Genomic DNA, 26,924 nt, shown 5'->3' on the forward strand with positions numbered 1-26,924 from the left:
TTTCTCAAGCAAAGTTGTGCAGGTTTTATGTTTTAGACAAGCATGATCAACAAATGTAGCTCTAGTGAAAGTTCAGACAGGAAGACTATAAAAGCAATCACTGCAGTTGTTTAACTCTCCCTTGTTCAAAAGCTAACCTGCTTCCAGCCAGCTGCATGCTCCGGAGTTGTCATTGGTTAATCAGCGGCGCCTGTCATCCAATAGCTCAGTGGCACGCCCTTATCGTCAGCCTATCAACTTTCTGCTGTCTTTTTAAATGTGTCTCTTTCTCCAGCTAGTTCCTTCTTGCATTGATGGTGTGCACCCCTCCACCTCCCCATCTCCACCTGGTCTCTGCAAGTCTTAAATTCCTAGGATTCATCAACCACCACCACCAGTGTCTGAACTCTAGGGGGATTTCTTCTGCTGCCAAATTCACACATCCTACGCTCACAAAATGATCCCCATAGAGTCCTTATGCCAAAGACTTCTGTCAAGTTTCATTATTCATTAAGCTGTAATAAAAAACCTTTAATCTTCAAACTGTGTCTCTCCTGATTGAACTCTGTTTCTTGTTGCAGTTCAATCACTCATAAATCCAGTGACTTCATCTCTTTCTCAGTTCCATCAACAATAAAGCTGCAGCATTTTCCTCTCTGATGAAGATCATTCCAGCCATTTCAGATTGCCTGCCCTTGATGTCCACTGCAGTTAGACGCTGTTTGCATAACCAAGATCTACAGCTACACTTTTTTTCATCATAAACCACTTCTCAACTACAGCTGTGTGGGTTTGTCTGTATGTTATAAAGTCTTGGTTTTGCACAGTAGTCAATGGGTCATGGCCCCATGAGACACGCTTCAGCGGCGTGTACTGTTCTGTGGCCTGTTAATCAATAAATCCACTACTTCACCTCCCTCTCTCTCTTTCATCAGTAATAAGGATGTTCCACTGACCCCCTTACAGGCCTCAAACTCTTCCACTGTGGTGACTGCATATACAGTGTGTTTCTTTTGCACGTTTTCTGGATTTGTGTGTTCATGGCATTGAATTGTTTGTGTATTTTCAGTGTGTTTACTGTGAATGTTTTTATTTCAGCTTTTTGCAAAAGGTTTTTCTTTCGGCATGTTGCGTTATTTTAAAGGGGACATATCACGCTTTTTTCATCAATATATATTGGTCTAAGAGGTCCCCAAAACATGTCTTTAAAGTTTATGCTCAAAAAAACACTTTGAAATCAGATTTTGGCATGCTTGAAAAGTCCTCTTCTTCATTCCTCATCAACACTCTGTTTTCCCTCTGACCACGCCCCCTCCGGAAGTGGATGTGCCTCGACTCTCCAGCACGTTGATCTAATGTTTACATGTTGGCTGAATATACACGGCTGCTCAGAGATCACGTTACTTCAACCATCTGAATCTGATCCTGACGGAGAGGCGCCTGTAGCAGGGCCTTTCTGAACGATTGGTCACAGATTTAGTGTTTCTTGTTGTTTTATTTATCAGTATGTCGACGTGTGTCTTGGTACACAGCTACGAACATGTAGCTATGTGGCTATGCTAACTAGCGCTAGCACTTATCCATGATAAATAAAAATCATCCACTAGATCTTCAAATCTGCAGACGTGGGGAGTAAAATCGACCTCTACCAGAAAGGCAGCAGGACCTTTCTGAAGGATTGGTCACAGATTTTGTGTTTCTTGTTGTTTTATTTGTCAGTATGTCGACGTGTGTCTTGGTACACAGCTACATACATACAGCTACAGCTACAGCTACAGCTATGAACATATAGCTATGTGGCTATGCTAATTAGCGCTAGCACTTATCCATGATAAATAAAAATCATCCACTATATCTTCAAATCTGCAGACGTGGGGAGTAAAACCGACCTTTGTGTTTATTAAGACAGGCCTAAAAACAAGCATGCCTCCCTCCTAAGCTCCTTGTTAGCACACATTTGTGCAGGTAATGAAAAACAGGGGAGGGATTCAGTATTAGTTTATACAGTCTATGGGCTGAACAAGCTCTGAGCTCTGACTCCATGACAGACCGGATATTGTTGTTACGTAACAAAAACACGGAAGTCTGAAACGGCTCGTTTCACACACATTTACAGAAAGGTGTAGAAATCAAAACAGGGGCAGAATGGATTTTTTTCATTCTCGGGGGGTTTGTAGACATGCCAGGGACACATATTCCAGGTAAAGAACCATTAAAAAGTCAATTTTGCATGATATGTCACCTTTAAGGTCTGTTGTATATGTTTTGTATTGAATTTGAATCATTCATTGTTTCCTGTTTGTAACGATTGATATTTTTTCAGGAGCCTTGACAGAAAGTTTTAATTTGTTGACCACTGTAACTGAAATATCTTCTAACACTTCTGTTATTCACAAGGCAGCATTTCTTTTCCTCATGTCAAACACTTGGTGAATTTTGAGTAGTCTGTTCTGAGTGTGTTAGGCAACCGTGCATAAGACTAAACAAAAAAAAGTCAGCACACTAAATGTCCTTGTCAGCCATTAAACCCAGAAAATAGCATTAACAAGTAACAGCAACAGTTTTAGCGTGCTCCTTTTTTGCCTTTAACCATTTGCAATAACAGGCTGGGTTCTTACTTGCATGGTGAACAAGATTATTTTAACACCATACATTGTTTTGTGGTGAGTTTTGTTTATATAATTGAAATGAACATGGGTGTAGGCGCCATTTCACAGTTATAAGTGTGTTTATATTATTTGAATAATATATCTTGTTAGCATACAGAGAGAAAAACATTTTGTTTAGTTTTGGTAAGAATATTGTTATATTCGCTGGTTTATTTCGTGTTTTTTGTACCTGCAAGTTTGCTGTCCTCTGGTAGTCATGTGACTAAGAGACAGGAAGTGAAGTGTTTTGTAAAATAAGTGTTTTATGTGGTTCTCAATAAATGAGTGTGGTGGAGCGTCACGGTTGTTTTACCATGTGCAGGAGGTCGCAGGAGCCGACTCAACACGTAAAACATTGTCATGTCGTCACTCAAGGGTGGTTATATAAATAAGTATAGACATTTGCGTAAGAAAAGAAGACAACCGATAGCCATTACCATGGGTGTACAAGAAAATAAAACAAAACTAACTTTAATCACATGTAAAGATAAGTAAGGGAGACAGAAATGATTAAGTAATGCCACTAGTACATTTGTAAGCCACATACTTCACACCCACTGTAGCTGAAGGCATTACCCTGTTTGGGCCCCCCTCCCCAAAAAAGTATGGACACGTCCCTGGATTAGACCAGAATTTCGGACTACTTCTGAATTTAAACTTATATTTCCGGGAAACAGTAAGTGATTAGATGAGGCATGGAGCCTGTTATATATTGACATTAAGATTGCTAGTATAAACATTTCAAAGAAGTAAAATGGTCAATTCCGTATAGGCTTACATCAAATAAGCTTAAACTGCCCAAAAACTTAAGCAGATTAAGTAAATAGAGTGGCACCACGTGGTCGCGCGACGCAGGGAAAGAGATTCAAACATGTAAAAAAGTGAGGGGGAGATAAACATCAAGAAGAGAGAAAAGAGAGAGCTGCTCCAGCTTTCTTAGATTCAAGCCTTCCACCTCCGTTTCTCTCCTAGTTGATTCATTCAGACACACAGCTGCTGGAGATACACACATTCCCGTCTCTCTCACAGCAGAGCGCACTGGCACGCTGAGGGCGCGCGAATCTTTCTCTCTGTAAATTACGGATCGTAAAGGCTTTGGGGGACTTTTCCCTTTATTTCCGTGCTGCAGCATGAGCGATGTGTGCAGCAGCTACTACAGCGCGGACGGGTTGTTTGTGGACGGCTTCTCCTGCCCCAGACTGGGAAACGCTGCTGCTGCCGTCTACTGCTGTGGGTTTAATGATGTGAAGTACTGCTGTGATGATCCCAACAGCTTTTTCCCGTATGAGTATGGTTACATGTGGTGGCTGAGGTAAGGAACACTTTATTTTTTACAGTTTCAAAAGTTATATTCTTTTGATCTTAATTAATGTGTAGCATTTTGTTGAGTTGCATTGTAATAGTGTGGACACAGGCAGCAGTGTCTTCTCTAAACTATTAGATGAAATCTCCTGTGATTCACCCTGACAGAAACTGTCTCAGAAAGCTAATTATTTCAACTGTATTAATCATGTCTTATCCACAGTGAGGGTAAATCATTGCATCTTTTGCAGCTGGATATCTTTTTAACTTAATTAACTCAATTTTATTTATTTTTTGCTAAGTCAGAAAACCCCACACTTGAGTTGAGTTCTTGGTTTCAAAAGAAGTGCAATAGCTTCATATTTCCATGTATGACCTTTTTTCACATGTCTCTCCTATCCATCAAACTGACTTCTCCCCTCCTCTCTTATTTTCTCCTCCCTCAGCATCGGTGCTCTGGTAGGTCTGTCTATTGCAGCAGTGGTCCTTCTCGCCTTCCTTATCACTGTATGTGTTCTCTGCTACCTCTTCATCGCCACAAAACCCAGTCGTCTTGACAACGGCCTCCCCCTTAGGGTGCCTGGTAAGTGTGCATATGGGCTCTCTAAAGGTATAAAAAAAGAGTTACCCATGTTGATAACAGGGTTGGTTCTGTCGTGTCTATTCAGAGATGGACAGTTTGAAAGAATACCGTTAGCTGCATTTTTTGGTTTTAAATTGCCCTTTTTTTGCTATCTGTGTGCTTTCAGAAGGTGATCCCAGTGGGGGGTCCACTCATGTGAGAGCAACCAGTGCCTCCGGTCCACAAGGCTTCAGGAAACACTTTATGAGCCGGAAGCTGGACTGCGATAACCAGCCGCCAGACCCCGATCTCCTGTTCCAGAGGTGTTTCACAGCTAACGTCACCAGTGTGAAAGTGGAGAGCTCCTCGTAAGCGCTTAGAAGACTTTCTGTGATAAAACAGGACCAGAAGTCAAGACTTCAACAAAGCCAGAGATTCAGGAGGTAGACTGCGCTGCTGAGAGGCTGCAGAGACACCGGTTTCTGATCTAACGTGATGTGCAGTGGAGGCAGGGTGGAGAAAAAATTTGCAGCTGAGTACTTCAGACAAAACTGAGCAAGCACACACGATCATCTTTGAAGAGCATTGGAGAATTTCCTTGTGTGTTAAATTTCTCTTCTCATCAAGCTGCCTAAGAGGATGCTTCATCGCCATGCAGCTGTAAACCATGGAGCATGACTGGAATCTGATTATCTTCTATATTTTTTACAGGAGATTGATTATAATTGGCCCCAAAGAAATCCAAAGATTTGATACAAATCAAATCATCAACGCATTGTGAAGCAACAAAAAAGGGACAGAGGTAGTGTTGAAGTCCAGTTTACATTTCAGGTGTACAGTTTCATGTGCACCCTACTTAACCTTTGCAGAGAGATGAGCCTAACACACCAAGACAACAGCAGAGCCGGCGCAGTGAGGCTGTAAAATCGGGGTATTTTGGATTTGTACACTTGTCTGCTACATTTTGCTCAGGGACTGAAACATTGAAACCATTGTTATTCATCCAAATGCTTAATCTCAACAGTGTGCACACTTTTTATGCAAGTGTTGATATGAGGTTTGGGAGTCACACCAAAGCTGTTGTCTTTTAATGGAGGCCATGATGTTTTCCTTAGATAAACCAAATTCAGTCAAAGGTGTGTTAAGGAACCTTTTTTATGCAAGTTTATTTATCAGTATTTTACCTTTCCTTGAAAGCAGAACAGGACAGCAAAAAAGCAGAAAGACAAAAATGTCAGATGGAGTAAAATGGTAGATCTTATGAAAGAGTACTGCATCAATAGTAGGTTTAGAGTTGATCATTTAGTGCAAATGATTATGGTTATGATAAAAGGTTACATACAATGTCAATGCTAAGATGCCAAATCACTGTGGGGGCATGAATAATGTGAATTTATTTCACAAGCTCATTTGTGCAAGTACAAAAACCCAGAGCTAGAAATTCACATGATGTTGTTTCTCAGCCAATCAGCATTGACTTCAGCTGTTGTCTTTAACTTGCATTCAGAATGGATAATCAAACACAAGAAAAGAGACACGTCTTAGAAAAAGCTTTTATTTTGTCATCATATCAACCAGCTTATTGTGTGCATTTTCTGCAACCAGACATGAAAGCAGGATGCAAAATGGGTCACACATCACCTCAAGTAGCAGGAGTAAGCATTAGAGTCAATTTGGATGAAGAGAATGCAAAACTGTCTTTGCTTTCTGTCATATCACACTTTCAGATTTGCTCTTTGACGGCTACTCAAGCCCTTTATGCATGAAGATTCTGCTGCAGTGCCGTAACGAAGCTCTGCTGTCATTGTGTCTTTGTACTTATGCTTTGAACCATGCAACAGTGTTCCCAGAGCAGCAGAATTACTTGGTCTCATCATTACACCTTTGTGACATTTACATTGACAGGGAGGCGTAACAGTCCAGTCTGTAACAGGCAATGTGAGAAGAGCTTTAAAATACCTGTAACATGACCGAACAAATCCAAAAACAAAAGATCTGTGTATGGTTGATGACATCAAAGATATACACGCACACTTTGGCAAAGGGAGTGGCATTGTGCTCCATTCATCTAGAGGAGTTAGCAAACATAAACACACTGAATTAAAACTCTTCCCAGCATCAAAATGTCTGGTTGTTTCATGATTGGTTGTCCGAATCGATATTCCAACCACAGACTCAAGTAAAATGGAGTTCTGAGCACTTCAGAGTAACCAGTGTTCCGGTTCAAAAAGTAACCCTGTTAACTGGCAACTTTCAGCAGGTTGTGTCAGTGGTTGTCCTGTGTGGGTGACAAAGAAAATCCTGTGATTACATCCTAGTTTAGTTTTTGTTGTGTTAAAGTCAATATATTCATCAGATACAACTTCAATGAAAAACTAAAGGTATCTGAAAGAGATGCAATAATCAGAAAGTTACCAGTTAACAGGGTCACTCTTTAAACTGAAACACCTGTGGCATCTTTGGCAGCAAACTATCAAACAGATCCAACCTCAGTTCAGAAGCAGAATTCATGTTTACTTTACAACTATATCATCAAAAGGATAACTATGCTAGCTAGCGACCCACAACATGAAATGATTGTTAGCCTGATATTTCAGTGCATATGGGACGTTGGGACCTGGTTTCCTAGTTATTTTTATTATGATCAAAGTCTTGGTGGTGTTGTGTGCTTGTCTTCGGCTCAGGAAGAATTCATAAATGGCCACAGGTAATGTGGTCATGGGTTTCTTCACCAAAAACCATAGGCCACTTGTGAATGTCTTCTATCCAATCATTGATATCACATCTTGATCTGAAAGTCTATACTATTTATCTTAGTCAGTTTTTATAGGTGTCAATTGCGAATGGTGGGTAAATTCCTCATGGTTATGACTATTGTCCTCCATACCTCCATTGCCAAACTGCGTACACATCATCATTGTTTACAAACTGAAAATGAGTCTGTAGCTCATACTTTAAGGAGGATGTTGTGTTGGTGCAGATATATGCCTTGGTATAAGGGTAATCAGTAAAGTGACTCATGAATGGTCTTCTGCACACCTGTATAAATGTGATTGGATGCCATCAGCCCACTGATAGCCAACTGAATGTTAAACTGGAAGGAATCAGGTGCTCTGCCTGATGTAATGTTATTCATTATTAGACAAGGTAAACAACTCTTAGATTGTGAGTGGACCAACTTTAACTCTGGATAGCAACAAACTGTACATCCTTTGTCAGTCCTGTGACCAGAACACTGTTTACCTCACATCTATGGCTCGCTACTGTCACAAACGTACTCAGACTCAGTTTCCAGTATTTAGCAAACCACTGCACAATGTTAGTGCATCTGGCATTCTTTCATATTCATCTGCTACTCAAATGTGATGTCCATTGATCACAGGTCATCTTAAGAAAGAAGCCCCCGCCTGCTGAGCGTCTGTGCTGTTTCAATGCATGACTTTTGTTGGTCTGAATGCCAACTAAACCATTACATTGGCAAATGAGTAAAATCATATTTGTCGATGGAAGGCAATTAAGAATGACCTTTTTGGTGTACAATGCAAAGGTTATTGGCCCAGGTTTGAAACTGCAGAAAAAGAGAGGGGCTGCTCATCCCTTGCTAAGGTTGATCGACGTGATGTTGGAGGTGGGGGTATGTGAGTACAGGTATGCTGACTTGATGTTGAAATGAACAGCGGCCTCAGCTAGAGCTCTAAAATAACACAAAGGACGTACCCAGCCTAGCAGTCCATACTGTTGCACTTTGCAAATTAGATTTATTTTCAGGGTGCATACAGAACTCTCTGTTCACAGGCGTATTACGATAAGGGCATTTTGTCTATTGATTTTGTTCAAGGGCTGCAAGTTAACAAATGTAAGGGATAAGCTCATGTCTTTCCAAGTCTGTCTGAAACATTACTCAAGTGCTCTTTTATGTACATGTAAGCTGTAAGCACCACACCAACAATAGGATGCATTTGAAATCTTATAGTGAATGAAAATACAGAAAGGCTTTGCGTTGAAGAAGTCTCACTTGCCATAGTGTTCAGGGGAATATGTATTTCTGGAACCCTCCAGAGCTCCTTGACACAATGAAACCCCAACCCATTAATTAATGAGTAATGTTGAGCATAATTGAGTATTTATTGATGGATTGATGTGATATGGTTGTCTATGGACCAGCAACTCGATCTAAGTGTTTCACTGCAATTGTAGGGCACTGGGGAAGCAGATTCAACCATGTCTGGAGTAATAAAATGGAGAAACCCATTTATTTTTTTATTAACTCTGAGTTAAAAAGAGGATCAGTCGATAGTCCTAGTTTTGCAAGGACCCCAAAAGAGTTCAAAAAATTGGTTTTCGAAGCAACAGACTCAAGGAACATGGTTGGACTTGCCGTTTAGTAGTTTATTATAAGGAGAACATCTTTGCGTTGTTGGAGAAAAATACAAGTCTAGTATCAGACAGTTTAAAACATGGACGTAGTCTCAGTGACATCACTCATTCGTTAGCAGAGTTATGAAGCCTCTAAACAGTGGTCACTGTATTGGAAATACTTACTAAACCTATCTTTCGATCTACCTGGCAAGAAACAGAGATGGAATTGAGGCAAGCTTTTAGCCTCCACCATAACAGCTACAGTATGCCCGCCTGTCAGTCAATTCAGCCATACCCTTAATTATGCGAAACTCCTAACCTTAATATATTCAAAACTAATGAGTTTTAAAATTAAAATAAAAACCCATGTACAGTGCTTAAAGTGAAGGTTTGAAGTGGAAATTGTATAGCATTTAATGAAACCAAAGAAAACATAAAAGACTTGCTCCAAGCAAAAGGAACAAAGGCAACATTAGAATACTGTATTCAGAGTGGATCTTGAATGGATTGTGTGACCTCAAGTTTGCTGCTGTAATAAAAAAAAGAGAATGAGGATTTAAAAGTAGTACTTGATGCTCAAAACCTCTGACAAGGCGAGTTATTTTTGTCTGGCTAAAGGCCAGTCCTTGGTTGAGTAAGGGGAAAGAAAATAAGCTAATGCTGGGAACTCTTTGATTTGACGATCAGGGGTACTGGTGCAGGATTAAGATGTTTAATGCACGTTCTGAATAAGGGGAAGCTTGTCGAGGATGCTTGCCAGCAAGAAGGCCAAGCATCTAAACCTTTGTGATGAGAAACAGGAGAGAGTTAGCAACGGTTTTGGTGACTGGGGCATGAGCTGTGTGGAGAAAAGGATGCATTAGATTGTCCTTCGTTGTAATGTTAACAACTGCCAGGTTGTCTGGGTAAACATGGCTTTCCGGGACCAATCATGATCCCATACCTCATAATGGCTGTAGCCTTTGTGAGGTAGATTTTGAAGAGAGCATAGGAATAAATCTTGCCGAATGGTTTGCAGCACAATGGTGTCCACAACACATCACAAGTGAATGCATTATATAAACCCCCAAACAGACAGACGTGGTGGCAGAGAAATGTTGTGTGTGTGAGTAAGTTATTTGTCAAAAAAGGAAGAAAAACAGGGGCGGAGTAAATAAGTCATAGGTATACTCTGAAAGCACTGCCGGTGTCTGCTTAGGAGAGCCAGGATGTTGCATTTATTATAAGGGTAGCGCTGTAGACGATGTTGGCTTGCTATCAGGTGCTGAAAAGGGGATGAAGATTATATTTTCAAAGTCTTTTCTGTTTGCAATACCAAGAGTCTAGATAAAGTCAAAGGAACTAAATGGACCAATCATGGAACCGTCTTTGACATTATTTGTGAGCAGGTGATGGACTCAAAATCATAAGGGCTGGATGGCAGTGTGGATCAAATTGCCCTAAACAAGAATTGTACAAGGAACAAAACAAAAGCAAGTTGCATCCGACTTGATGAAGTTTGGCACAACCTACTCGTTTTTTTTTTGGCATGCCTTTTTTTTTCTACAGTGGAAGCTGAAAGAAAGAACTGACTGAGCTGACTTTTGTCTGTCTTTTAAGTGGAAGTGCCTTTCATGTCCTACAAGGATTTTACTGGTGATTCCAGTGGGAAGGCATGATGCCAATAGCTTCACTTGCGTTGCAGTGTGGACTTCATTGTGCTGCAAACCATTTTGCATTATATAAACCCCTTCAAACACAATGTGATGCTACAGGGCTAGTAAATTGTGCATCAAGCTTAGACATAGAAAAACTCAGCATCTCAGTGCCAGAAGCCCCGATTTTATCCAGGTGCTGTGGTTGCTGGAAATGGACAGCAATGCATGCCGGCCTCCCTCTTGCAGCCACCCCAGTGACAGCAGTCTGCTGGTGTTGATGAAAGTAGTTTGCAAGGGGGGCCTGGTATTCTGGCTTGAGCATGATGCCCTCTTTAGATTTAGATTAGATTGGATTAGAGAACTTTATTGATCGCCTGTGGGGGGAAATTCATATGCCACAAGGGTCTGTTGACAGAATAAACAACGTTCTTACTGTCTATTGAAATGTGGTAACTGGCCAGTTGGACTTTAGAAGATACTGTGCAGCTGGAGTAGTCACAAAGATTACCAGTGACAGGAATCATCCTCTAATGCTTCTGATGAAGGATGTCACTATTTTAATGGGCTTATGTGAATTTCCTCACTTAGTTTTAAGAAGGAGTTGTCCTGTGGTATTTGAAGTTAAGAAGCAGGTGGGACACTAATGTAAGCTTAGTCTTGGGAACAGAGGCAGTGGAAGAAGTGGAAGAGGCTTCTGCTTTTGACAGTGTGGGCCGGTGACATTTAGGAAATGAAGGCCTGATTGTGTTAGAAAAGTTGTCACCCGATGGGGGAGACAGGCTAGGTGAGCAGATAACTGAAGAAAGTGGAGGTCAGTTATTTTGGTTTTCTAGAGAGAAGCACGTAAGTGCCTCTTAGTTCTGTGCAGAATGACAAAATGAAAGTGGATGTAAAGGTGTAGTTATACAATTGACAAAAAACATGCAATAGCGGTGAGATCCTACCTTGAAACTCTGCCATCAATTGTACCTTCATTAGTGATGGGAATTCCAACTCTTTTTAGAGAGCCGGTTCTTTTGGCTCGGCTCACTACAAAGAGCCGGCTCTTTCGGCTCCCAAGTGGCTCCTCATATTTTTTCTTGTTTAAATGAATGTATGACCTAAAATAATGTAAGATTATATGTAAAATGAGTAACTAATGTAAATAACATACAATATATCATGTTGTTTATTATTCATAAGGCTTTATTTATATACTCAACATGGAGCAGTGGTCTAAAAAAAAACAATTATAAAGTACAAAAACAAGATCCCTCTCAATTAGACAAAAAGGTCCAATCTCTGATGACTGTATATTATTTATAAACTTCTAAACACCTTCATTAACAGCAGGTTCCCTTTACTGATTTTATTCTTCCAATTGCACTGATGGATAAACAGTTCTAATGTCCATGACCTGGATGACTGAGAACCTTCACAGACACTTCTAATGTATCTTTGCAGGTTTTTTGTGGACCCTGATTGATGACACTTTCACCTTCACAGTCTGCCTTTAAACAGTCTCTGCCGTTTTCAATGTCACTCGTTTTCTCACCTTTCCAGTGCGTTTATCTGTCGCGCATGTTCTCCCTCTCGTCTCCCTCCTGTTGGTGTGCTCACTGTGCTGCGTGTGTCTGTGACCCCTCCCCTCCCCGTTCTGCTCAATGTAAACACGTGATAGGTCAAGATGCCACCATATGTCTTGACCAATCGCGTGAGGCTTTAACAGAAAAAGACGAGAAAGATAGAAAAAAAACTGCTCCTGTCGTTCACTTCAAAGAGCCGGCTCTTAGAACCGGATCGTTTGCGACCGACACATCACTAACCTTCATTCTTACTTAAAAGACTCAAATCCACAACACACATGTTTCTACCACTCAAACAGTAAAGTTTTAACAGCCACTAAGGACATAGAAAAATACTGATTAAAACCAGTAGACGTTATGGCACATTCAGCATTATTATTATTATTATTCAGATCTGGAAAATGTGAAACTATCCTTTTTTACATTTTAGTAATTAAAAATGTATTGAACTCTGGTTCACACCAGAATCTAAGTCACAGTAAATGCCAATGCAAACAATTTAAATGTCATACCAGCTCATTGCCTTTAGTCTGATAGATGAGTGCTGTAATCCCAACTGTCACTAATGGTATCAAATAAACACAACATATCTGTGCTCTAATGAAATCCTTTTAAATGCTGACATGAATAAAACATGCATCCATTAGGATCACAACACTAAATGTCATACACCCACCAACACACTGAGCTCTGTAGTTTGAAAGTTTGACTACAAGAAACAAAAAAGTGCCCTTGTTTTTGTAACTCAGATTTAGTATTTATATGTACATGTAAATGTTCATGTCTTTGATCCATGATCAAATTGTGCTTGGTAACTGTTGTATGGAAACTATGTCACTGTCTCTGTTTAAATGTGCGCCTTGGAGTAAAAAGAAATGGTAGACAGAACAATGCCCTTCTATAAAGTGAAGCCAAAACTTACAAAAGGTGAAGCCAAACCTGCTTACAGGCTGCAGTAAGACACTTAAAGCCCGCCTCCTCCTTGAACAGATTGGTTAGCGCTGATGATGCTGATTCATGTTCAAGGGTTTAATTTTTCAGAGAAGTTTTTTATCAGTCTTTTTTTTTAAGAGGGGATGTGATGTCATGGCTCCTGTAGTGTTCTTTACCAAATTAGCAAAGTGAAGACAGGACAGTGAGAGACAACATAATGGACACTAACACAAGAGTCATTACATTTTCCACAACCATGAATGTCAGCTTTAAACTCACACAGGACTCTGTTGTGCTATGGACTGCACCAACCTTAGGGATCTTTGACATTTCATTGTTAAGTTAAATGTGTGTTTTGGTTTGCGGATGGGCTGTGATGTAAATCAAGCTGCTACTGCAGCCAGATTGCTTCTGCACTTGCCTTTGTCCATATGTGTCCCCACTGCGATGTCAGCGCCCATCATGGCAGTGTTTTGGCCTGCTTTTTTTTTTTACAATGGGAGGAGAAGGAGGCATCTTGTCCATAATATACACTCAATAGTCTTAAAAATCTGTTCAGAAATGTGTACAGGGTACCTTATTACATAAAGATTCAAATCATTTGTATATGTCAGCATAAAAGTTGTGCACTGTAACATACTGTAGCAATCATCTGAAAGACTGAAAGAGGAAAACAAGACTGCAGGTTAATTTTGTTTTCATGTGATGTCCCTGTGTTTGATGGCTATAGGTTTTCTGATGCACTCCCTCACTGTGCAGTGAACATATTCATGCACACATCTCATGAAACAGCATCAATAAAATCACGATCAAAAGACTGGGTCTGATCATTAATGCAGGGATGCTGCATATCTCTGATGGACTGCAGTGCCAAGACATCAGGAGGTTTCAGATCAGAAGTCACATGTAAAATACAAATAAGACAGCAAATGATGTGGGCAGAGTTGTGAAAAAGAAAAAATGCAACTACTGAAAAAAGACATTTTCTTCATCACTGACAAGTATTTCAAAGGTTTCAGCTCATGTTCTTTTTATGTTCTATCTTAAGGTTCCTTGTCACAGCTGTCTTTTTAGAATCAGCTTCCATGTTAATGCAGCCTCTGAGGCAATTCAGAGGGAAAGACAAGACAGGTCAGAGAGACTCATAGTCAGAATTTACAGTTTTCTGATAGTGCAGTATGTCGGTTATGATACTTACAAGATCATTGAAGGACATGTCAGAAAGTCTTCTTGATGCCCTAATTCAACAATCTATTATAAGCAAAACTCTCATGATTTCACTCTGACTTTCAAAATGTGTCTGTGATTTTGAAACCAATTGATAAGTTGTTTGATGTAAAGCCAGCATCAGTAAAAATAATGTTTGATATAAGGAACAGCGTGTCCCATAACCTCAAAATGCATCTATTCTGCTTAGACTTTTAACAAGGTAGGTTAATGTATCAGTGGGGGATGAAGTCTAACTTTTAAATGAAAATGGTAACAATCTGTCCCAGGCTAAATTTAATGTGGAACTGATTTGAATGAGTTTGTCACAACTGTTCATCCTAGGGAGAATTCAGTTTGATCAAAAGCAGCATCTGATACTTTCATGATAAACATATAAAATCTTGCTTGGATGATAGAAACGGTAAACAGAATACAGCAAATCCATGGTACCCTTTTTCATGGGGATTAAGTTTAAATTTTTGAGCTGGCTAATTGAGTATTAACGTATTACTCACACACCGTGTAGCAAATATGCTCACCAGAGGCTCCACTGCTGTTCTCAGGAGTGATTAAGTTAATGGAAAACGGAGATGAGGGGCAAAGCCAAAGTTTTGTAAGCTGAGGGGAAGTAAGGAAAGCAGGGAGGTTATGTGTGAGGGGTGATTTGCAACATCCCAAATCCTTATTTCATCCTGTCTTTTGAAAAAAAAAAAAGGATTAAAAATCGAATAGTGCGCTGCAGGGGTCTACTGCCTCCCTGATAGGTGAGAACTTGTTTATCTAGTTTTAGCAGATTGTAAATTTGAGTAATGTTATTCTGCAGAAATATGGTTTTTCAGATTGTCCACCAGCATTAATAATCAGATAATCAGATGAATCAGTTAGACAAAATTAGCCTCTCCTCATTTCTATTCATCTGTATAGAAATGCTCTCCCTCATGTTGGATACACGGTCCCTGGTCAAGGTTTCCTGATTTATTGCTTGTAACTGATTCTTGCTCATACTTTATTCTAATTCTCTTTGACCTCAGGTCAGCCTTTGATGCAGTGAACCATAATGTATTAATCAGCTGTATGAACATGCTGTAGGAATTATTATTTTTTATCAAGGTCTTTTTTTATATATATATTAAAAGAAAAGTAAACATACAGTCATTTTCATCGTACAAACGTTTTTCTTTTTTCTCCCCTCCCCCATGTCTCATTACCAGAACATAATTGCCAGAAATTAAAAGATGAAACATATATGCATGTAAAAGTAATAATAATAAAACATAAACACTCCTACATATACAGTATAAGCACATATATATATATACATATACATATACATATACATATACACACCTACACAGTATTCATGCACACATACATCTACATATTACACACTAAGATCAATTTCTTCAGCATTTAGAGTTTCAAAGTAAGTTATGAAAGGTTGCCAAGTGTCAAAGAAACTCTTAATTGACCCCTTTATAGTGCATCTTATCTTTTCTAGTTGGACATAGTACACGACCTCTCTTACCCAGTGTCCCTATACAGGCGGCCGTTGTTCTTTCCATTTTTATAATATCATCCTTCTCGCTAAGAGAGTACAAAAAGCTATCATGATGGTCTGTTGTTTAGTCAAACTGATGATCGTAGGAGTCACTCCAAACAGGGCTAGAAAAGGATATTTTTCTAATGAAGTGTTACAAATGTTTGGCAAGGTGTTAAAGATGGACTCCCAAAAACTGTTCAGTTTTGGACAAGTCCAGAACATTTGCATGAGAGTGGCAGGTTCTTGTAGACATCTGTCACATGTGGGATCAAGATCTGTCTTAAACTTGCATAGTTTTGCTTTAGTCCAGTGCAGACGGTGTACAATTTTAAATTGAATTACTACATGTTTATGACAAATGACAAGAAGAGGAGATTCTGTCATTTATTTTCTGCCACAGTTCTTCTGACATTTGTTGACCTAAATCATCCTGTGTTTATTCTTGAGTGACTCCAGTTTCATAAGCTTATACGTGTTCAACAGCTGATAGATTATACTTATAAATCGTTTTGAATCTGCTTCATGACTAAAAATCTCATCAAAAAGGAATGGAGATGGACATGAGGGAAAGATCGTGGGCAGTATTACAGGAAATAAAATTTCTAAGCTGCAAATATCTGCAAAAATAGGCTCTAGGAATAATACATTTTTTGCACTAATTGCTCAAAAGAGCTAAACACATTGTCACAAAAAAGATCATACATTGACAATATTCCATGCTTTGACCAGATGTTGAATGCCTCATGGAACAAACATACAATGTCTTTGAGGCGGTGCAAAAAGCGATAGCTCAGTAAGCGAAAAGTTGAGTCTAAGTTGATGCCATATTGTGAGTGAATGTATGATAAGTGGGTGAAGTTAAATTAGAGATAGGTGGTGGTAATGGCAATTTAGCACAAAGCAATGGTATCAGGGCTATCTGACCAGTGGATGTTTTCTCCATGGATACCCATGCAAGTGGGGTATCATCATTCTTTATCCAATACAGAGTTGCTTTTATATTAGCAGCCAAATAATTAAACAAAAAATTTGGAAGTGCCATACCTCCTGTTTTTTCAGGCCTCTTTAATATACTGTGTATAATTCCGGGTTGTTTCTTGTTCCAGATGAAATAAGAGATCTGACTCTTTAAGTTATTAAAGAAGGACTTTGTTAAAAGATTGGAATACATTGAAATAGATAAAAGAAATTAGGAAAAATGTTCATTTTGATAGTATTTATTCTTCCACCCAGTGAGAGGGGCAGCAAATCCCATTTTTCAAGATCTAGTTTAAATCTGGAGAGTAAAGGTGAATAATTTGCTTTATACAACTCATTATGATCACGTGTGATCCAGATACCCAAGTATTCAAACTTTTTATGGCAGGTTTTAAGGGAAGTTTGAAGAGAGGGTTCCCCTGTCGCCTTTCCAATATGCATGAGTTCACTTTTTTGTAAGTTGACCTTTTAGCCAGATGCTGTAGGAATTATTGATGTGATGTGGGACCAGTTCATTTCCATCTGTCAAACAGGTCTTATTCTTCAGTGCTTGGAAATATCTCCTCCTCCTGTCCATTAGAAGTCTATTCTGGGTCTCCTATTATTCACTGTTTACATGCTTCCCCTTGGGTAAATCCTCTGTAGTCTCAGTCTAGACTTTCACTGATATGCAGACACTTAGCTCTGTGTCCCATTAAAGCCTGGCCCCACTGATGTTTCTCTCATTATGTCCTGTCTGAATGAAATCAAGTATAAACGTGAAATGAATCTGACGTCATTGTCAGTACACCCTCTGCCCCTGATTCTATGATCTATCCTCCTTGGTGCTCTAACATCTGAAAGAGACCCAAAAGTTTGTGATCTTTGTTGACTCCATTTATCACATCCAGACATACTAAAATGCACTTCATTCAGGCATCAGCAAGCATCCAAAGCCGGCACCTGTAACCAAGCTTTTAACACATAGCAAGATAAGTGATCACATAACTTTCCTTGCTGCCCTGAACTGACTGCCTGAGAGTTTTAGAATTGATTTGGAGATAGTCAGTCTCCTGCCTGCATCTGTGAACTGCTGACTCTATGTGAGACTGATCGCTGCATGAGGTCTTAGCAGGGTCCTACGTGTGGTTCCTAAATATTGACTTTTCACAAGAGGTGACTGAGAATTTGCAATTTGAGCTCCACTGAGCTGTGGAACTCCCTGCCTGAGGATTTGAGAAAAACTCAGCGTCCTCTTTTAAATCTCTTCTTGAAACTTACTTCTATTGGCTGGTCTTTTCTTGACCATTTGCTTTGTTGTATTATCTCCTTCACCTTGTATTTTTTGTAGTGTTGGGTCTTCCTTATTTGTTATCTGTTGTTAAGTGTTCTCTGTTATTTTGATTGTTATTTACCCTTTTTAATTGTATTTATCTTTTTACAACAGTTACCTGCCTTGCTTTGATTGTAATTTGATTTCATTGTTTTCAGTTTGTTAAGCACTTTTAAAATTGGTTTTAAAAAGTGAATAAAGTTATAATCATTGTTACAAGATGCATCATCTGTTACCCCTTACTTGATGTCAAATAGCAACAACTACTTAAGATGAATCATCCAACTCAGTGCGGAGGTTATTCTTTAATCATTACAGCAGCATCTTGGGTGAAAGAATATCTTGCTCATTAAACACACACAATGGCTGATGAGTAATCGACCTGAGCTTCCTGTCATTGAAATACCTGCATTATTTTTCTCTCTTGAAATTAAAGGACAAGAATAAAGCGGTGAGTTGTAGCCAGGGTGCAGGAAGGAAAATGTTGTCCACCGCCAAAACACGTAATTCTATTCTCACGAAGCACCGAACCAAACAACATGCTTCTACTAAGATCCATAGTTTCCAGAGAGCGGTGCACTATTAACACCAGTGACCCAGGGGTAGCTCTTACGTTAGCCGTGGGATCAAGGAGGAGACGCTCCATCCAAACAGCCAAGGCTTGTGTTATATCACTGCCAGCTTTTTAATCTGTAAGCCAGGGAGGACTAACACTCTGATTGCAAGGTATGTTGTTGAAGACATGCTTTCCATATCAGCTGCTTTCAGAGAACTAATTAGAAAAGTAGCATTGAGAGGAGAAGCAGGGCACATAAGAGTATAAGGCAAAAACACTTCAGTTACTTTCCCCAGTGACTTATTACTTTAATAATGCAGTAACTTAGTTAGTAGTTCAGTTACATTTTAATGGTAACTAGTGATTGGAACTCATTACTTATTTTCAGTTACTTGCCCAACTGCTGTTCTTAGAGCCCAGATGTGAAAATGAGAAAGTTTATCCTAACCTGGAAAACCCTTTTACCCTTTTGGATAGTAGACCAAGCGTCTACCTCTGGTATGAAAATATGAAGCCCTTGCGGAGGTGCTAAAAAATGCAGTTCATAGAGCATCCGCTTAAGGCTGGCTGCAGAAACACCAGAAACCGCATACACATACATTCAGAATAGCTTATTTCTCTATCTGCACACACTGTACGGGGTTGAATTTTTTAAATATGATATTAGATTTACGAGTGTTACCTAAATAAGGACATGAATGACTTTATTGACAGGCAGGAACACTGTAGCTGTTAGTGAAAAGGCTAAAGGCCCGCCTCTTTACCTCACACTAGCTTGGGCAAAGTTCGATTGTGTTCAGCTTTTCCAATACGTCACCCGCTGACGATTGGCTTCAAAGCAGCGTTTCAGGAACAGATGGATGACGTCACGGATACTACGTCCATTTTTTATACAGTCTATCTAGTAGACAGTAATGGGTAGAGATTGAATGGCCCAAAGTAATAGCAGAAAGTAACACTTTACAATGATTAGAGAATTAATGCTTAATTCATGTTGAAGTAATGCATGACTCATAATTAATTTCTCTATGAATTAATGCACAATTAATTTTTGTTGCTTGCCATGAACTATTGATCGTGTCACTATGACTTCAATGAAAAACTCAACATCCATCATTGAGTTTGTTCTCAAAGATATGAAGCTTTAAAATATCATCCATGTTCCTAAAAATAACTTGTCTGCCTGCAAATTAGGTCATACATGAATTGATGTATGAAGTAACTGTTAATTAACATATCTTAAGTAATGATGAAGTCATAATGTCATGAACATTAGTTCGTGGTGAACAATTCATAGAGAAATTCATAATGAGTCATGCATTGCTTCATAAAAATGTGTACCATTATTGTAGTTTTACCTTGCAGAATGTGAAACTCAATGTTGAGGGGAAAAGCATAGTTCAAAGGCTTGAATTGAATCTCTTACAAAGCATGTGATGTCAGCAGGGACTTTATTTCATGAATTTTTGAACTACTTAAGAATAGAAGATGACTAAATTATGACAGGTTGACATCAAGATATCCAGGAGTCAAGACAGGATAAAAGAAAGTACGTGAGAGAGTTCTGCATTAGACATAAATAAAGTTCAAGCTGTGTTATATAGTTGAAATAAAGGTAGAAAGTATTCAATCTGTCATTTTTTCTGAGTTTTCAGGGTTTCACACCTTGAGTTCTCTGTTCAAAGAGGACTCGATGTGATGTTTTGTGAAGCCAAAGATCTCATTGGGACATTGTGAAGCACTGTTCTTGCAGATGAAAAACCCAGTGTGTATAATGAACAGCTGAGGGAGGGCTCGAGTCAAGTGTCAGATTTCTTAAGACATATTAAGTCACTCTGATGGCACATTACCTCCTCCCACAGAGACAGCATCAAGGGTTGATTAATGAAAGGAAATGACACCTCGGCGAGGTCAGGTAGTCATTTGAGCACTTTTCAATCTGTCCTCCTATCTTGGCGTGGGTGAATAGGCTAATTAAGTGCGAAGTCACTGAAAGAAGACCTGCTCTTTTAATGAGAAATGCCTCATCTTCTGCATCCCTTCCCCCTTCAACAAGAAGAAAGAAAATACAGCACATGCACCCAAATGCCCTCTTCGAACACTCAGTGTTCAGATACTTCATATGTGATTACACTGCCACTGTCTGGCCTAAGAGCACTAATGCAACAAAGTGACAAGTCATTAAAATCGATTTTCTCCCTGTGTTTGAATCTACTTTTAACTTCCCGTGAGTGAGCATTAAGCTTTATTGTGAAAGGGTAAAATCTAAGAAAAACATTTAGCTGTTAAATACACAGTATGAAAAAACATCCCTCCTGTGAGAAATAGTGACCAAGAAAGGAATTTGAAGGAGACATGGACGTCAAACCCAATAAAGTTACACATTAACATCTCTGTCTTAGGGGCACAGATCAAGGAAGGTGATATTATAGCACGTCCTGCAACCTTTGCCCAGAATGTCCTGAGGGAGCTGAGGAGGAAACAAAAACAGCAGAATAAGTCAGGAGACAGATACATACACCTGCTCTGTCAGGAAAACTCATTGTAAAGGTAAGTCACTGCATTTGTCTGCTAGTTGTGTGTGTGTTTTATATTTTGTTAATTGACGCTTGGGTTACTTTCTTACTACATTTGGTGATTTAGGTTAAACAATGCTGGTTAGGCATGACCTGTAGTGGTCATATGACTTGCGGCTGACTCAGACGCGGCTACTGTAATGGCCTACATCACTAAAATTATTTTTTATCTACGTTCCCTGTAACTGCTGCCTGAAATAATGTGCCACAGCCAAAATGTAGAGTATGGATCAATTTGTATGAGCTGAATTAAAGATTATAATCTGTGAAAGAAGTAAGCGTTTATCCTTCAGTTAATTAGTAAGCAGGTCGGGACCCAGGATGTCACAAGCATTGCCCAACTCCTGAATGTCATGTGACATTTCTGTTGTGAAAAGGAGAATTACTTAATAATAAAACTTTAGGCTTGTGGTACTTTCTAGTTTTTCCATAATGGTCAGGGCTAGAGATTATTATTTAGATTAGGGTTAAGGGTTACCTAATCTTTGATTTCACATTAACTGAAGGATACATTCAACATTTAAGAAAAGAAAAAAAACAAGGTCAACTAGGACAAGTATTGGTTGTGATAGTGATGACATTATGCCTCTTTTATTTCACTATAAACAGGTGTATTGATGTTTTTTGGAGACAAATTTCATGTTCCCATGTCATCCTCAGTGCAGGTCTCAGAATGTCTCTTGAGTTATTAATCAAAGGACTGGTTCTTATATATTTTCCTTAAAACAGGACTGTATCTCTCATACCCATGATCCCATTACTCAGAAGCTGACCCTTAGAATAATATACACCAGATTGAAGAAGTTATCACGGTCTTTGTGGTGTGTTAAAATCAAAGTTAGTTGATAAATGGATGCTGCCTCTGGTTTCATTATACTAAGCAGACGTTCTTGAAACCTGTGTTCTTCATAATGGCCAGCATATGGTGACAGCACTGGCTGCGAAAAAGACATTGGATTGTATTTAATCAGATGAGAAATGTTGCTACCTCTTGGTTGATTTATTAACTCAGAAAACATTCTCCTTACACATTTTGGTCTCATACCATTATTCAAGTTTCAAGCCTTGTGCATTTCTTCATGATGTTCACTTCGTTGAAGAAGGGATCCCATTTAGAATAACTATACAGTGTACAAGATAAAGAAGGGTATGCTTAAGATGTGGCTATCTGTGAGTGTCGGGCAGCATAACAAAGACAGAGGTTTGATGTAAATATGAATGGCTAACTTAGAAAAGATAAAGCAACATAAACAAGGAAACATGATGCACAGTTGATCTGCCAACATGATGTATTTAGTGCTCGTGAATGTAAGAGGCAAAATGTGAATTCTAGATAAGGAAAAGAGCAAAACTCTCATAATTTCACATTTTGCTTGTGCTTCACATAATCCAAGGCGTTCTGTAAACTCAACAGATTGATCAGAATTGTTTTCTTGCAGGTTGGAGTCACTTTAGTAAAGGAGAAGTAAATTAAATACAACATAGATTATGGTCAGATGCAGCCTTTGTTACAAATATGGTACCTTCTTGCTTAAAAAAAAACAGTCTTAGGGGCAGTGGTGTTTTTATTTTCTATCATGGCATCAACAGGAAGCAGGAAGAAGCTGCAGCGGCTTAACTACGGTGTGCTGAAAGGGACAAAATAGCCTGCAATAAAAAAAAACCCCAAAAGGTTTCGTTTCTGACCTCAATTGTACCCTGATTAATACGTCCAGCCCTAACGTTAACTCTAAGGGGGCTTTTACTACTAGATTTATAGAGATGTACCTCTCTACAAAACTTTGCTTGATTTTCAGGTTTTCCATCACAACATTGAGATGGGTTGGCGAAGCTGCATCCTCTTTGTGGTGCTGTCTCTTTGTGGAGCTTTTATCAGAGAGACACATCAGGCAACATCAGGCAGACATCTTCTGATGGAAGGTGACAATCACACCACCAGCAACGCAACTATTCATCTCAGTGAGTGAAAACATCTCTTTCTGTTGGTTTAGTCACCGTCATTTAACACCATCATCGATTTACAACCAGGTGTGCTTGATGAACTTTGAACTCTGCAACACTTACAGTTTGAATGCATGGTCATTGACCTTTCTGTAGTTTCATGTTTTTTTATGTGCTCTCTTTGCAGAGGCATCCGATAAGGATGTTGTTGCTCCCAAGTCTCTGGAGTGGTCCTATCTGGCTGCAGGACTCGGGACAGTCCTCAGCATCTCTCTCCTCATCGTGATGACAGTGAAGTTACGTCTCTTCCACCGCTTCCTGGCGAGCTACAGGCACTCACTGCTACAAGAGTCAGATGGGATCAGTCAGTATGGACAGGAGGGGGGAGTGTTTCCTAACAATGTGATGGGCAGGGTGGGAGGGACTTCAGGAGAGCTGGATGAAGATGATGACGGCTTCATCGAAGATAACTACATCCAGACCAGTGAGAAAGACAGAGCTGAGAGGGAACGACAGGAAGAGGAGGAAGAGGTGGATATGGAAGACAGTGATGATGATCTTGAGTTCACGATTGGATGATTGGACATAGGGACAATCAGCAAGAACTGTTTTGTTCAAAGCTGATTTGAAATGAGACTTTAAAGAAGATTTTAATTGACAGCTAACAGTCATGCAATTATTCCAAATCTTCCAAAAAACATTGTAACAGCTACTATTAGTGCAAAAAAAAGGGCGAAACACAGATAAATGGTTGAAAGTGAAGTTTCAATTTGGATACTCTTCCCAAGCCCTTTATTACCAAGCATACAACAAAAATACAAACAGCTTTTGGTTGTCGTCACATATGTTGTTGCCATACCTCCTAATATCCTGGACATCAGTGTTCATATTTGTGGAACAAAAGGAAGCTCTAGAAGGTATCTCGTTCTCTGGAGAACTCGACAGTGGGCCACTGTTAGAGGGGCTCTCTTTTGAACTTCATGTATGTACAGGGGTTCCATCACAATGTCTTAGACGGTGTCATTTGGATCATTAATTAATGTCGCATTTGAACAAATGATACTGTTCACAATCACAGAATAGAAATTTTTTTAAAAAAAACAGAAATACAAGTTCATACCAGAGTTGATATTTCTTCTTTTATTCATGTTGCATTTAATTAAAACAATTTCAAGACATCAAAGACCATCTTCATCTTCAGAGGGGTCTTGACTTACCTTAAGCTGCAGCTGCTTCAACACTAACTTGGATGAGCACAATTCAACAGTATGATTTGATTTATGTGCTAATTCAAATGTGTACAGAGGAGCAAATTGATTTTTAAAAACGTTACTGCTTTTCGTTGATTTTATTTTGAAGCTGTAAAAACCTGCTATTCTTTGTTTCGACTTTGTGCCAGACAACAAATACAGTCAATGAAAGGAACACTGGATTTAACTGGATTTTACTGGATTATAATATTTTAGCACCCTCTGTCCTCAGTGGAAAAGCAGTAAACATGACTAAGGCTGAGGCGTATAAAACAAGTCCAAAGATTACTTCACCTTATCGACGTCACGTTTGATTTTTATGTGTTAGCTCCTTTTGTTTGGTCCAAAATATTGCCTGTCAGATATTTGTACCTTCTTATCCTTATAAATTGGTCCTATTAAAGCTGAAATCATAAATAAATAATAATCATGAGATTGGTTGATTGATATTTTGACTGTTAATCATCGACAGTGATGAAATTAAAACTTGTTGGTGGCCTGAGAGTGCAGAAGTTACACATTTCTGTCTCAAGGTGTCCAGTGTGTGTAAAAGGAAGGAGCCACAGTGTTTTCATGTAACATAGCAGGAGGTATTTTAATAGATTTTTGTATGAAGACTGAATCAGTTTTTGTGGAAATGTACCTCAGCTAATAAATTGATTTTAATTCTAATACGGTATTCAGTCATTGTCTTTGTCGATTTGATCTTTGAGTGAGATAGAACAGATTTACAGAGACATAAAAAACATGCAACACTGTGATTTTTTGATTTGACATCTGGGGTTTTATTTCAATCATAGCAACACATGTGTATCAAAAAGTTGTTATTTTGTTCATTCAGTCCATTCAGATGAGACTGGTTCTGCTGGAAGTGTCTCTCATGGCCTGGCTCATCTGTCCTCCAGACACACTGAACACTCTCATCGCTTGACTCCCCAGCCTCCTAGCTCTGCTCATCCTCAACAACATCCTCCTCCTCTGCTCCCTTCTTCTCTTAAGGTAGACCAGGACGCTGTATGCCACCACAGCCAGAGCCATGCCTGTCCCAGCTGCCATCAGCACCAGACTGGACACCAACATCTCATTTTTATCATGACCACGTCTGCCAGATGTGGCCACAAAGAGCAGCACAGTCCCACAGAGCATCACTGCCAGGCCCACAGCTAACATGAGCGCTGGATCCGCCCTCCCACCACTCTTCATCTGCTCAATTCGTCTGCGGCTGCGCACACAGTTCATGTCCTGGATGGCTGAGCTTAGAAGCTGCTTGAGGAGAACAGCCAGGGCCAAGAGGCAGAGAGTGGTGCCCACCCCGAGGCGCCACTCCCCTGACAGGCTGGTGGTTGTGGAGAGGAGGCCGACGCCGCCCAGTCCCAGACCCAAGATGAGTGCAACTGATGAGCAGTAACACAACAGGGAGCGGCGGGGGTCTCTGAACCACCACAACTCCACCTGATCATCAAGCACGCGGCGCTGTATGAGGCTAGGATCGAGGAAAAGACCCGGGGAGTGATGAATGATGTGACGGGGCTGGTAGAAGACCTGCATCTCAGACATGGTGGTGATCATAGGTCAGGCAGACCAAAAGCAGACTGACAGCTTGAAGGATGGTGCAAAGGTTGGAGAATGATCAGACTACAGTAAAGCCTTAACAGAAGCAGTTACTTTTCTTTTGACCAGCGGAATTATCATCAATCATACTTTGCTTTTTATTAGTTGTTTTTATTGACATTCATCATATTGTTTAACTGTTTCTATTGGCTTTGCCAATAAAATTACATCAGGTCTGTTGTTATTTCTGTTGCTGTCCATTCATAGCTTTGATTTGTGCTTAATAGAATGATATTCCTCCACAGCCCTAATGAAGCCCTGCTCACTGTACCTTTTACACTGAAGCAAACAATGGCATAGTATTGTTGTCCCAGCATGTGATTTTTGACCATAACCAAGATCATTCAGTGCTTCTCAACATCAGCATCACCATGGGCTTTTTAAAACCAATGTCACAAAGCACTTATAAAAGAAGAGGGCGGTTATCTTTCAGGTAAGATCACATAGATACACTTTCAAATAATTCTTAAGTTGTGCCCACTCTCTTCTTGAAAACAAACAATGAAAATACATGCAGACAAACTGCACAAGCCCTCTATACACACACCTATGGGTGCACAAACATACATTTTGCTGTTCTGTCCTCCTGACCCTTACGTTTACAGTGACGCTGTTCTTCCTCTGTTAGAGCAGCAGAATGACTTTGCTCCACTAATACTTTTTCCTGCATTTTATATTTTGTGGCTGAGGCATAACAGGCAATGTAAAAGGGACTTAAGCCTCCATTCATCTCTCTCTCATTGCCTCTCACTCTATCTCACTCTCTTGGCCCATCAGGTCTTGGGTCAGATGGCCGTTTACCAATCAGTCAGGTTCTGCTCAAGGTTTCTGCCTGTTAAAATACATTTTTACTTTCCGTTGTTAAAGTGCTGAGTCTTAGGCGGATTAATATCCCCTGACTAAGAATATGATCTAGACCGGCTCCTATGAGGTGAATATCAATAAACTGCTCTATATAACATTAAA

At 39.6% G+C, this 26,924-nt stretch overlaps 2 protein-coding genes across 2 annotated transcripts; one reads left to right on the top strand and one right to left on the bottom strand.

Moving 5' to 3' along the window:
* Positions 1-3,130: 3,130 nt before the first annotated feature.
* Positions 3,131-6,615, top strand: LOC117826249 (protein shisa-like-2B). The gene is made up of 3 exons (XM_034702186.1): positions 3,131-3,939; positions 4,376-4,512; positions 4,679-6,615. The coding sequence occupies exons 1-3, from the start codon at positions 3,758-3,760 to the stop codon at positions 4,861-4,863; spliced, it is 504 nt and encodes a 167-aa protein (XP_034558077.1). The 5' UTR covers positions 3,131-3,757; the 3' UTR covers positions 4,864-6,615.
* Positions 6,616-25,114: 18,499 nt separating this feature from the next.
* tmem125b (transmembrane protein 125b) lies at positions 25,115-25,955 on the bottom strand. The gene has a single exon (XM_034703406.1). The coding sequence runs from the start codon at positions 25,914-25,916 to the stop codon at positions 25,194-25,196; it is 723 nt and encodes a 240-aa protein (XP_034559297.1). The 5' UTR covers positions 25,917-25,955; the 3' UTR covers positions 25,115-25,193.
* Between the last annotated feature and the right edge of the window lie 969 nt (positions 25,956-26,924).

This window comes from Notolabrus celidotus, chromosome 15, assembly GCF_009762535.1.
Source record: "Notolabrus celidotus isolate fNotCel1 chromosome 15, fNotCel1.pri, whole genome shotgun sequence".
In the NCBI taxonomy this organism is placed as follows: domain Eukaryota; kingdom Metazoa; phylum Chordata; class Actinopteri; order Labriformes; family Labridae; genus Notolabrus; species Notolabrus celidotus.

Coding starts and splice junctions, on each gene's coding strand:
- LOC117826249 (XM_034702186.1), top strand. CDS start 3,758: ATGAGCGATGTGTGCAGCAGCTACTACAGCGCGGACGGGTTGTTTGTG. Junction 3,940..4,375: donor GGTTACATGTGGTGGCTGAG/GTAAGGAACACT, acceptor CTCCTCCCTCAG/CATCGGTGCTCTGGTAGGTC. Junction 4,513..4,678: donor CCTCCCCCTTAGGGTGCCTG/GTAAGTGTGCAT, acceptor GTGTGCTTTCAG/AAGGTGATCCCAGTGGGGGG.
- tmem125b (XM_034703406.1), bottom strand. CDS start 25,916: ATGATCACCACCATGTCTGAGATGCAGGTCTTCTACCAGCCCCGTCAC.